We start from the raw sequence: 12,788 nt of genomic DNA on the forward strand, positions 1-12,788 counted from the left end.
AGGCAGTGCCCCCAGCCCCCTCAGGGAATAAGGGGATGGGACCCAGGTGTCCGGGAAGGCAGGGCCCCCAGCCCCCTCAGGGAGTGACGGGATGGGACCCAGGTGTCCGGGATGGCAGTGCCCCCAGGCTCCCGCACCCCCCAATGCAGGGCCTTTTGGTGCAAACTGAGCTGAGGCCTGGTGTCACCCCAAGACCTGTTGGAGGAGGGGAGAGTATCAGGGGGTGGAATAAGGACTGGGGGACCCCACGTGTTCTGGCAGGATCGGGGTGAGGTCCCCCAGCATCCTCCCCCCACCCCCATCCTGCAAAGAGCCGGAGAGGAGCCTCAAGGAGCCGAGTTTTATTAGGGGACAGAGAGTGGGGCACAAGGGGGCAGCAGCCAGCCTCTCGGGTGGGTGCCCCTCACTCCCGACCTGCAGCCCCCTGCCAGCCCAGCCCTGGCCCCCCCCGTTCCCGCAGCTGGTGCCCCTCACTCCCGACCCGCAGCCCCGTGCTGCCCCTCCTCCGACCCCTGCGCCCGGCCCGGTCTCGCGGCGCCGGTTCCCCCACGCCGGGATTCAAACTCACGTCCCCAGTCCGATATAATAAAAGCCCGTTGAGCCACAGCACCCTGCTCCTCGGGGCTCTATCCTGATGCCCCCCTGCCCCCTTTCTCCCCCTCATCCCTTCCCCCGAACTCCCCCGGGGGGGAGGGGGGAGGCGCGCGCCGCTCAGATGCGCCGGATCTTCATCTCGCTCTTGCGGAGCGAGTAGTAGAAGCCTTTCCACTGGGCCCAGTTGAGGCCGTTGGCGTAGGAGAGGTGGGCCCCGCCCAGGTAGAAGCCGTTGAGGTTGGAGAAGTGGCAGCTCTTGAACCACCAGGCGCCGGAGGAGAGGGCGGCGCAGTTCTGCACGTACAGGTCTTGGTCGCGGTCGAAGGTGGAGAACTTCTGCCCGGTGTGGTAGGACAAGGAGTCGCCTGGAGAGGGTGGGGGAAGAGGGGATGGGTTAGACGGGGCGTCTCCGGCTCGGCCGGGGGACCACCCTGCCCCGGGCGGGGATGGGCCCCTTTGGTTTCCACGGTGGCTTTTGGCTGGCGAGAGGGTAATTAAGGAGGGCCCTGGGGATGCCCCCGGAGCTCAGGGTCGCCGAGCGATTGAGCTCACAAGGTAGCGGGGATGGGGGTGGCTTGGGGCGGGGGGGGGGGGGTGCATCAGGGCTCTGAGTGTCAGGATGACAAGCCCCAGCACTAAGATGCAGCCACCTCTGGGGCAGGGCAGGTGGGGGTTTGACTCAGAGGAGACTAACATTGACTCCCTCATCAGTGTCGGGACTCCTGGGTTCTCTCCCCAGCTCTGGGACAGGAGAGGGGTTGAGTGGGTCAGAGCGGGGGTCTGGGAACCAGGACTCCTGGGTTCTCTGCCCAACTCAGGGAGTGGGGTCTAGTGGTTAGAGCAGGGGGGCTGGGAGCCAGGATTCCTGGGTTCTCTCCCCAGCTCTGGGAGGGGAGGGGGGTTGAGTGGGTCAGAGCGGGGGTGTGTGTCTGGGAACCAGGACTCCTGGGTTCTCTCCCCAGCTCTGGGAGGGGAGTGGGGTCTAGTGGTTAGAGCAGGGGGGCTGGGAGCCAGTACTCCTGGGTTCTCTCCCGAGCTCTGGGAGGGGAGAGGGGTCTAGTGATTAGAACAGGGGGGGCTGGGAGCCAGGACTCCTGGGTTCTCTCCCAGCTCTGGGAGGGGAGCAGGGTCTAGTGGTTAGAGCAGGGGGGCTGGGAGCCAGGACTCCTGGGTTCTATCCCAGCTCTGGGAGGGAAGCAGGGTCTAGTGGTTAGAGCAGGGGGGCTGGGAGACAGGACTCCTGGGTTCTCTCCCGAGCTCTGGGAGGGGAGTGGGGTCTGGGGAGTTAGACCAGGGAGGTGGGAATCAGGAACCCTGGGTTCAGTCATTGTCTGCAGAAGGGGCATGGGGTTTGGTGGGCCGGATGCCTGGGTTCTCTCACCTGCCCCTCCATCGGTGAAGCCCCCCACATGCAGGGTGTAGCCGTCCTCCTCGGCGCTGATGGCGTGGGGTGACAGGGAGAAATCCGCATACTTGGCCCAGGCCGTGTTGTTCTCAAAGTCCTCCAGGTCCACCCGCAGCTCGTACTTCCGCTTCAGAGTCAGCAGGTGGATGTTCTGCAGGCCTGGGGGGGGGGGGGGGGGCCGTGTGTGAGGATCCAGCAGGGAAAGAGTTAACCCAGAGAGTGCGGGAAGGCGGATGTGTGTGTGTTGGGCGGCTGCTATCCAGCAGAGCATCTGGCCTAGGGGGCTTGTGGGGCTGGAACAGGGGGAGAGGGGAGAGAATGGGAACGGGGGAGACTGTATGGGGGTGAATAGATGGAGGGGTATGTGGGGGTGCAGGGATGGATGGAGGGGTGTGTAGGTGGGGCTGGCTGGCTGGAGGGGTGTGTAGGTGGGGGTAGGTGGATGGATGAAGAGCTATGTGGGGTGGATGGTAGGTTAGATGAGGTGGGGATGGATGGATGATGGATGGAGGGGTGTCGGGGTGGGTGGATGGGTGTGTGGGGCTGGCTGGCTGGAGGGGTGTGTAGGTGGGGGTGGGTGGATGGATGAAGAGCTATGTGGGGTGGATGGTAGGTTAGATGAGGTGGGGGTGGATGGATGGATGGAGGGGTGTGGGGGTGGATGGAGGGGTGTGTGGGGCTGGCTGGCTGGAGGGGTGTGTAGGTGGGGGTCGGTGGATGGATGAAGAGCTATGTGGGATGGATGGTAGGTTAGATGAGGTGGGGGTGGATGGATGGATGGATGGAGGGGTGTGGGGCTGGCTGGAGGGGTGTGTAGCAGTGATGAGCTGCCAAAATCATAACAACCGGTTCCCTCCTCACCCCAGGAGGGATCATGCCTCCCCCCACCCAGGGACCCGTGCCCCATCCACCCCCCTTCCCTGTCCCCTGACAGCCCCTGGAACCCCTGCCCCTGACTGCCTCCCACCGCCCCCATCCAACCCCTGCTCCTTTCTAACTGCCCCCCCAGGACCCTGGCCCCTATTCAATCCCCCTGTTCCCTGCCCTCTGACCCCCCCCAACCCCTATCCACCCCCACCCCAAACCCCCCCTGCCCTCTCTCCAGCACCCCCTCCCTGCGCCCTTACCGCGCTGCCTGGACGTGGCTGGCGGCGCTACAGTCCGGCCGCAGCTGGAGCCGGGGGATGCGGGGCCGGGGCAGGAATCGCGTGGCCGGAGGATATGGCGGGAGCCGGGCGGCCGGAGCCAGGCGGCTGGCCCGCCGGAGCCGGGGAGGGCTGCGGCCAGAGCCACGCAGCCGGAGCCGCCGCTGCGCCCGGACCCCAGCATCTGGGTAGGTGGTGTCGCGGCCCACCGCCGTGCCCGAAGCCAGGCTGCGGCGGGGCCGGGCGGCCGGGGACGCGGGGCCGGGCAGGGCCGCGGCAGGAGCCGGAGCCGGAGCCCGAGCCGGGCGGCCAGGGCCGCGGGGCCGGGGAGAGACGCGGCCGGAGACCGGCCGGGGCGCACGGCCCTCCTCGTTCCCTCTACCCCTACCTGAGCTCCGTGTTCTTGGGCGTGAGCGGGAAGCCTGCTTGCTTCTCCGCCCTCCCAGGCTTCCCGCGAAGAGCTGATTCGCGGGAAGCGGGGGGTGGGGGGGGAGGAGAAGCAGGGCGGAGCATTCATGGGAGGAGGTGGAGACAGAGCTGAGGTGAGCTGCGGCCTGTTAAATTTAAATGCCCTTTTAGAACAAGTTGTCCCAGGCGGGACAACCGGTTCTAACAGGGCGTCTAACAGGGCGTTTAAATCTAACCGGCTGCAGCTCACCACTGGTGTGTAGGTGGGGGGTGGATGGATGGATGAAGAGCTATGTGGGGTGGATGGTAGGTTAGATGAGGTGGGGATGGATGGGTGTGTGGGGCTGGCTGGAGGGGTGTGTAGGTGGGGGTTGGTGGATGGATGAAGAGCTATGTGGGGTTGATGGTAGGTTAGATGAGGTGGTTGTGGCTGGATGGATGGAGGTATATGGGGGTGGATGGATGGGTGTGTGGGGCTAGCTGGCTGGAGGGGTGTGTAGGTGGGGGTGGGTGGATGGATGAAGAGCTATGTGGGGTGGATGGGTGGTTCGAGGTGGTGGGGGTGGATGGTGGGATGGATGGAGGGGTGTGGGGGGCTGGCTGGAGTGGTGTGTGGGTGAGGGTGGGTGGACGGATGGATGAAGAGTTATGTGGGGGTGGATGGTAGGTTAGATGAGGTGGTTGTGGATGGATGGATGGAGGTATATGGGGGTGGATGGATGGGTGTGTGGGGCTGGCTGGCTGGAGGGGTGTGTAGGTGGGGGTGGGTGGATGGATGAAGAGCTATGTGGGGTGGATGGGAGGTTCGATGAGGTGGGGGTGGATGGATGGATGGAGGGGTGTGGGGGTGGATGGATGGGTGTGTGGGGCTGGCTGGCTGGAGGGGTGTGTAGGGGGGGGTCGGTGGATGGATGAAGAGCTATGTGGGGTGGATGGTAGGTTAGATGAGGTGGGGGTGGATGGATGGATGGATGGAGGGGTGTGTGGGGCTGGCTGGAGAGGTGTGTAGGTGGGGGTGGGTGGACGGATGGATGAAGAGTTATGTGGGGTGGATGGTAGGTTAGATGAGGTGGGAGTGGATGGATGGATGGAGGGGTGTGTGGGGCTGGCTGGAGGGGTGTGTAGGTGGGGGTCGGTGGATGGATGAAGAGCTATGTGGGGTGGATGGTAGGTTAGATGAGGTGGGGGTGGATGGATGGATGGAGGGGTGTGTGGGGCTGGCTGGAGGGGTGTGTAGGTGGGGGTTGGTGGATGGATGAAGAGCTATGTGGGGTGGATGGTAGGTTAGATGAGGTGGTTGTGGATGGATGGATGGATGGAGGGGTGTGTGGGGCTGGCTGGAGAGGTGTGTGGGTGAGGGTGGGTGGACGGATGGATGAAGAGTTATGTGGGGGTGGATGGTAGGTTAGATGAGGTGGTTGTGGATGGATGGATGGATGGAGGTATATGGGGGTGGATGGATGGGTGTGTGGGGCTGGCTGGCTGGAGGGGTGTGTAGGTGGGGGTCGGTGGATGGATGAAGAGCTATGTGGGGTGGATGGGAGGTTCGACGAGGTGGGGGTGGACAGGCACAGAGAGATGGACAGAGGAAGGGGCAGCGTGGCGGAGGCTAGGACTGGTCGGATGAGCGGGTTGGGGGGAGGTTGACCCAGCTGGCTGCGGGGCCGGGGGTCCCATCACCTACCCAGCCAGTACTCGCTGTCGGCCCTGCCGAACCCGAACCGATAGTCGTTCCAGCCCCGGAAGAAGCTGACGGAGCCGTTGAAGCGCTTCTGGAACACCTGGCGGCAGGACGGAGGGAGAGCGGGGTCAGACCCCCGGGGGAGGGGCTTTGGGTTAGATCCGGCAGGACGTCCCTTATGGCCTGAAACCTCTATGGATAATGGATCTATGGGCTGCGCCAGTCAGGGACAGATCTCTCCAGTGGGGAGCGGGGCAGGGGACCCACCCAGGACTCCTGGGTTCTCTCCCCAGCTCTGGGTGGGGAGTGGGGTCGAGTGGGTTAGAGCCGGGGCAGCTGGGAGCCAGGACTCCTGGGTTCTCTCCCCAGCTCTGAGAGGGGAGTGGGGTCTGGTGGTTAGAGCAAGGAGGGGGGCACACCCCTGGCTCTTAACGATGCCACGCACCGTCCACTTCCCGTCATCCGTGGTCATGTCGCAGTAGACCGGCACGGGGATGTTGGGGCCAGACGGGTAGATCAGATAGACGCCGTCCGTCTCCGATCCCTGGTCGTAGACATCCTCACAGTCCAGGGGAAAGGAGTCGTCCGCACACAACTTCTGCTGAGCTGCCCAGTGGAGAGAGCATTAGCCAGACCCTGTCCCTGTTCCCCGACGTGTCCTGTGCTGGGATCGAATTCTCCACCTTTGCCTCTAGCAGCACCACATCGCTCCTCTAGGGGGCAGCAGTTGCTTCCTGGCCCTTTATGCCCCGCCCGGCCACTAGTGGGTGACGGGGCAGGATACGCTCAGCTGGGAACGGGCTTGGGATGGGACTTACCTTGAGCATTGATGGCTTGGCCATCGGTCACAGGCGCCCACACCAGGAGGAAGAGGAGCAGCGGGAAATGGACCAGCCAGGATGCCTGTAGCAGCCGGAGAGAGAGACACACCGAGTGAGGAAGGGACCTTCATCTAGGGTAAAAATGGGAGACCCCGGAGTCGGACCCTCTCCCAGCTCTGAGATCATGGGGTGAAGAGCCCCAGATTCCCCCCCTCCTCATAGCGATTTCATGTATAGTCCCACAAAGCTTTTGGCCTGGGAATTGGTGACATTTTGGGGCTCACCCAGACCAATAAGACCCTCGGACTTTTCCTCTCTGGTTCATTCCCCCCGAAGGACTGAAACTTGCCCCCGGGTCTCAGTCTACTTGGGACACTCACTGCACCCTGGGTATAGCTACAAGCTTCGTCACATATACCCCTGCATCCGGGCATTGCCATCACCCGGCTACCGAGCTCCGCAGGCCCCTCCGGTTCAGAACGTGACACGCGGCCATAAAAGACCCACTCGGCGTCCATTGAGGTTGTAAACAGCTGACTCAGTTGCTTATTCTGGGGGGTCCTGTTCTCCCCTGGAGGCGGCTGGACCCTGACTGTCACACAATGGCCTCGCTTTAATTCACAGTTTCCAAATGTTCACTTCCCCTCTCTGTGAAAAATGGATGCTTCATTTCCCATCAGAATTTGTCTAGCTTCATCGTCCAGCCACTGGATCATGGTAGATCTTTCTCGGCTAGATTGAAGAGCCCATTAATAAATACTTGTTCCCCGTGTAGGTATCTGTGGACTGGGATCAAGTCACCCCTGGACTTCTCTTTGTTAAGCTAAATAGACTGAGCTCCTGAAGTCTCTCACTATTAAGGATGGTTTCTAATCCGTTCATCATTCCTGTGGCTCTTCTCTGACCCGTCCTTCTTGGATTGTGGGCACCAGAACTGGATGCAGCGGTCATGCCAGGGCTAAATAAAGAGGTCAAATAACTAGGGCTGTCGATTAATGGCAGTTAACTCAAGCGATTAACTCGAAAAAATTTATCGCAATTAAAACAATCAGTCGGGATTAATAACAGTTTTAACCGCACTGTTAAACAATAGAATACCAACTGAACTTAACTGAATATTTTTGGATGTTTTTCTACATTTTCAAATATATTGATTTCAATTACAATACAGAATATGAAGTGTACAGTGCTTGGTTTATAGTATTATTTTTGATGACAAATATTTGCCCTGTAAAAATGACAAACAAAAGAAATAGTATTTTTCAATTCACCTCATACAAGTACTGAAGTGTGATCTCTTTATCGTGAAAGTGCAACTTATAAATGTAGATTTTTTTGTTATATAACTCCACTCAAAAACAGAACAATGTACAAAATCACAGCCTACAAGTCCACTCAGTCCTACTTCTTGTTCAGCCAATCACTAAGACAAACAAGTTTGTTTCCATTGACGGGAGATAATGCTGCCTGCTTATTATTTGCAATGTCACCTGAAAGTGAGATCAGGCATTCGCATGGCACTGTTGTAGCCGGCATTGCAAGGTATTTACGTGCCAGATGCGCTAAACATTCGTATGCCCCTTCATGCTTCGGCCACCATTCCAGAGCACATGCTTCCATACTGATGACCCTCATCAAAAAAATAATGTATTAATTAAATTTGTGACTGAACTCCTTGGGGGAGAATTGTATGTCTCCTGCTCTGCATTTTACCCACATTCTGCCATATTTAATGTCATAGCAGTCTCGCATGATGACCCAACACGTTGTTTTATTTACAAACACTGTCACTGCAGATTTGAGAGAACACAAAGAAGGCACCAATGTGAGATTTCTAAAGATCGCTACAGCACTTGACCCAAGGTTTAAGAATCTGAACAGCCGTCCAAAATCTGATTGGGACGGAGTGCGGAACATGCTTTCAGAAGTGTTAAAAGAGCAACACTCCGATGTGGAAATTACAGAACCCAAACGACCAAAAAAGAGGGGGGGGGGGTGTATGGGGATAGATAGAGAGACAGACAGACAGACAGACAGACAGATAGATAGAAAGGGGTTATGGGTGTAGCTAGGTAGATAGATAAAAAGGGGGGTTATGTGATAAGTAGAGAGAAGGGGATTATGGGGCTAGATAGGTAGAGAGAAGGGAGTTATGGGATAGATAGAGAGAAGGGGATTATGAGGCTAGACAGATAAAGAGAAGGGGGTTATGGGCTAGGGAGATCGGAGGGGGTTATGGGCTAGATAAAGGGAAGGGGGTTATGGGATAGATAAAGGGAAGGGGTTATGGGCTGGGGAGATGGGAAGGGGTTATGGGCTAGATAAAGGGAAGGGGGTTATGGGATAGATAAAGGGAAGGGGTTATGGGCTGGGGAGATGGGAAGGGGTTATGGGATAGATAAAGGGAAGGGGGTTATGGGATAGATAAAGGGAAGGGGGTTATGGGCTAGGGAGATGGGAAGGGGTTGTGGGATAGATAAAGGGAAGGGGGTTATGGGATAGATAAAGGGAAGGGGTTATGGGCTAGGGAGATGGAAGGGGGTTATGGGCTAGGGAGATGGAAGGGGGTTATGGGATAGATAAAGGGAAGGGGGTTATGGGATAGATAAAGGGAAGGGGGTTATGGGATAGATAGAGGGAAGGGGGTTATGGGATAGATAAAGGGAAGGGGGTTATGGGCTAGATAAAGGGAAGGGGGTTATGGGATAGATAGAGGGAAGGGGGTTATGGGATAGATAAAGGGAAGGGGTTATGGGCTAGGGAGATGGAAGGGGGTTATGGGATAGATAGAGGGAAGGGGGTTATGGGATAGATAGAGGGAAGGGGGTTATGGGATAGATAAAGGGAAGGGGGTTATGGGCTAGATAGAGGGAAGGGGGTTATGGGCTAGGGAGATGGAAGGGGGTTATGGGATAGATAGAGGGAAGGGGGTTATGGGCTAGATAAAGGGAAGGGGGTTATGGGATAGATAAAGGGAAGGGGGTTATGGGCTAGATAGAGGGAAGGGGGTTATGGGATAGATAGAGGGAAGGGGGTTATGGGATAGATAAAGGGAAGGGGGTTATGGGATAGCTAGGCGGACAGACAGGGGTCCGCGTGGGGATGGCTAGACAGAAAGGACGAGAAGTGGGGCTGGGTGGGGCTGAGACTCACTAGCTGGCCCTGTCGGAGATGGTTGGCCGGACGAGGAGGGTTTCTAGCCATTGCTACCAGCCAGAGCCGAGGCAGACCCAGCGGCAGAGGCAGAGCGCCCGTGCGATCCCACACACGGCGGGGCCTGGCTCTGTTCACACTGAGCTCCGTCGGCCCCCTACTTTCCACCCCCCTCCCCCAGGGCCCCGGGTGCAAGTTACCTCCATGGTGCCGTGTGCTGCCCCTCGACTCCCGGCCTGCAGCTTGTGTGGCCGGAGCTGACCTGGATCACCGCGAGCTCTGCTCCCGTCTTCCCGTGTTTTCCGCTCGGCTCCCCGCCCCCCAGACACCCCCAAAGGCAGGGGATCAGCTTACAGGCTAGAAATCCCGGCACAGGGGCTGTGTGTAAACACAACATCTGGCAGGAAATGAAAGGGGGGGGGGAATCGCAGCCGTGGCCTGAGCTAAGGACACCCACGCCCTCCGGGCGGCTTGGCGTGAACATATTGTTCACCGTTCGCAGGCTCACGTGTGAATGGGCCCGGGCCAGCAGTGGTGCGGGGCGGAGACAGAGGCGCCTGCTGGGGACTGCAAGGGTCAGCTGGGAGCCAGGACTCCTGAGTTCTCTCCCCGGCTCTGGGAGGGAAGTGGGGGCTGGTGGTTAGAGCAGGGGGGCTCGGAGCCAGGACTCCTGGGTTCTCTCCCCAGCTCTGGGAGGGGAGTGGGGGCTGGTGGGTTAGAGCTGAGGGGGCTGGGAGCCAGGACTCCTGGGTTCTCTCCCTGGCTCTGGGAGGGGAGTGGGGTCTAGTGGTTAGAGCAGGGGGGGCTGGGAGCCAGGACTCCTGGGTTCTCTCCCCGGCTCTGGGAGGGGAGGGGGTCTAGTGGTTAGAGCAGGGGGGGCTGGAAGCCAGGACTCCTGGGTTCTCTCCCCGGCTCTGGGAGGGGAGTGGGGTCTAGTGGTTAGAGCAGGGGGGCTGGGAGCCAGGACTCCTGGGTTCTCTCCCCGGCTCTGGGAGGGGAGGGGGTCTAGTGGTTAGAGCAGGGGGGGCTGGGAGCCAGGACTCCTGGGTTCTCTCCCGGCTCTGAGAGCGGAGTGGGGGCTGGTGGGTTAGAGCAGGGGGGCTGGGAGCCAGGACTCCTGGGTTCTCTCCCCGGCTCTGGGAGGGGAGTGGGGGCTGGTGATTACAGCAGGGGGGCTCGGAGCCAGGACTCCTGGGTTCTCTCCCCAGCTCTGGGAGGGGAGTGGGGGCTGGTGGGTTAGAGCTGAGGGGGCTGGGATCCAGGACTCCTGGGTTCTCTCCCCGGCTCTGGGAGGGGAGGGGGTCTAGTGGTTAGAGCAGGGGGGGCTGGGAGCCAGGACTCCTGGGTTCTCTCCCGGCTCTGAGAGGGGAGTGGGGGCTGGTGGGTTAGAGCAGGGGGGCTGGGAGCCAGGACTCCTGGGTTCTATCCCCAGTTCTGGGATGGGAGTGGGGTCTAGTGGTTAGAGCAGGGGGGCCTGGGAGCCAGGACTCCTGGGTTCTATCTCCGGTTCTGGGAGGGGAGTGGGGTTGGGGGAAGGGGACTGGGAGCCAGGACGCCTGGATTCTATTGGTCAAGAGAGGATCCTAAGCGTAGGCTCTACAGGGTTAAACTTCCTCTCTGGTTTTAATCCAGCCTTCAGCTCAGCCGTGGGAGCAGGCAGCATCTGGCTTCAGCCTCAAGCTCACCCAGGGCTGGAAGTAACCCAGCGGGGTCCTGTCTGAACCCGCCCCCCCCCCCCCGCCCCTTTGCCTCCCCTCCAGCACCTCCGGGCCTTGCAGGGAGAGCGGCGGGGAGGCATGTCTGTGGCGCACGTCCAGATGTGCACAGCTGCACGTGTTCACTTCTAGCCCGCTTTGCATCCCCCACCTGCATCAGCAGCAGGGAACTGGCCGGCATCCAGGGGATCCTGAATTCTCTTCTCCAGGAAGGGAACGTCAGGCCAGCCCTAAACCGAGGCCAGGGCCCACCTCCCCCAGCCCCCATCCACACCCAGGGCAGGATCGTCCCTGGCCCGTCTGCTCCCCAACGGAGACGCCCCCCCTCGGCTGCGTTGCACGTCCCGTCTCTGCTTGCTCTGAATTGCAGCTACTGTGCACATTGGACCAGTTTTAAGGGCAGCCCCCCCAAAACAAAGCAGGAATCCCCCCCCTTCTCCCGAATGTCTGGAACACAGGCCTCCCAGCTGCACTTTATTTCCGTCGCTTATTAACTCCAAGAGGCCACATTTGGATTGAAAGGAGTTTATTGGCTTAGAAAGAAGAATCCAGGCCTGAGTGTATCCAGAATGCACATTAGGCACATTAAACAACATAAAAGGCCAGCGAGCCGCGGCTGGTGGCTCGGAGGTGGGCTCCCAGGGTGGAGAGACAACCCGGCTCCTCTCTACGAACAATTCACTTGGCGGGAGGTGCCTATCACGGAAGTGGCGGGCAGGACGGGGTCGCAAGAGGTCATCTCATTCAGTCCCACCATGCTGAGGCAGGACCAAGTCAACCTAGACCCTTCCTGACAGGTGTTTGCCCAACCGGTTCTTAAACACCTCCAGCGATGGGGTCTCCCCAGGGTGCCCGTTCTGGCCCTGAACTAGTCTGAGATCTGGAAAGTTTTTCCTGATATCCAACCCTTGCTGCAAACTGAGACAATTCCTTTGTCCACCCATTAGTGCAGCTGGAGAGCCAATCAATGGAGAGGAGCCATTGGCTTCTCTGGTGTTTGGCTCAGACTCCTAGGCCCAGATCCTGAAAAGGTATCTAGGCGCCGAGCTCCCGGTGAAATTCAGCTCCCTGGAGGATCTGGGCCTTCATTAGAGAAGGGGGGAGAAGGATCTGGAGTGGCACTCACAGAGAGGAGACTCATTTGTCCCCATTATCGCCTGCCACGTTTGGAACCTTCTGAGAACGTCAACCCAAGGACGCAGAGTTTATAAACTTCATTTAAGAATGCAAACTCCCTGAGACTAATCTCTCTGGCCCAAGGGTCCCAGAAATTCTGCCTGCAGAGTCACAATGCCCTGTCCAAGCAGCTAGGTCGAAGGAGTCTATTAACAGCGGTTGAGAAGGTCACGTTTCCCCACTGGCACAGCCGGCGGAGTTTGCAACCTCCATCTGCTAACCAGCTCTGGACCAAAGAAGTCATACGCTCCACTGGCAATATATCGGAACGCTGCATCATCTTGTGCGTGACTGAAACAAGCTACCGCATCTCCGACAGCGAAACGGACGCTCGATCAGACGGAAAATAATAACCAACGGCATCAAGGTTCTGTGGATTACAAAAACTAAGGAAATTCCCAGACAAAAAACTTTGTTAAAGCCGTAACCAATTCACTTACAAAACATCGGCAAAGCCTGAAATATTTAAAGTCACAATAAAGTGAAATGGTTGAAATACTGGGAAACTCACACCATTTCCACAAATACCCGTAATTCTGGCATGTTTATCAACACACCTCTATTCATCCATCAATGTGGTGTCCAGCTACTGGACTACTCCTTTATATCAAAATATCTGAGCTCTAGCTCATTCACAGTTTGCCATCCATAAAGCTACACAGATGATCTCAGTACTTAAATATCTGTGTT

General features: G+C 58.6%; 1 protein-coding gene across 1 annotated transcript; it reads right to left on the reverse strand.

The window, feature by feature from the left end:
• Positions 1-400: 400 nt before the first annotated feature.
• Positions 401-9,603, reverse strand: LOC123368680 (microfibril-associated glycoprotein 4-like). Its single transcript, XM_045013680.1, has 6 exons — positions 9,408-9,603; positions 6,052-6,136; positions 5,679-5,839; positions 5,237-5,333; positions 1,976-2,158; positions 401-959 (listed from the first exon to the last, which is right to left on the reverse strand). Exons 1-6 carry the CDS (start codon positions 9,411-9,413, stop codon positions 712-714), a joined length of 780 nt encoding a protein of 259 aa, XP_044869615.1. The 5' UTR covers positions 9,414-9,603; the 3' UTR covers positions 401-711.
• Between the last annotated feature and the right edge of the window lie 3,185 nt (positions 9,604-12,788).

Source organism: Mauremys mutica, chromosome 4, assembly GCF_020497125.1.
Source record: "Mauremys mutica isolate MM-2020 ecotype Southern chromosome 4, ASM2049712v1, whole genome shotgun sequence".
NCBI classification, from domain to species: Eukaryota; Metazoa; Chordata; order Testudines; family Geoemydidae; genus Mauremys; species Mauremys mutica.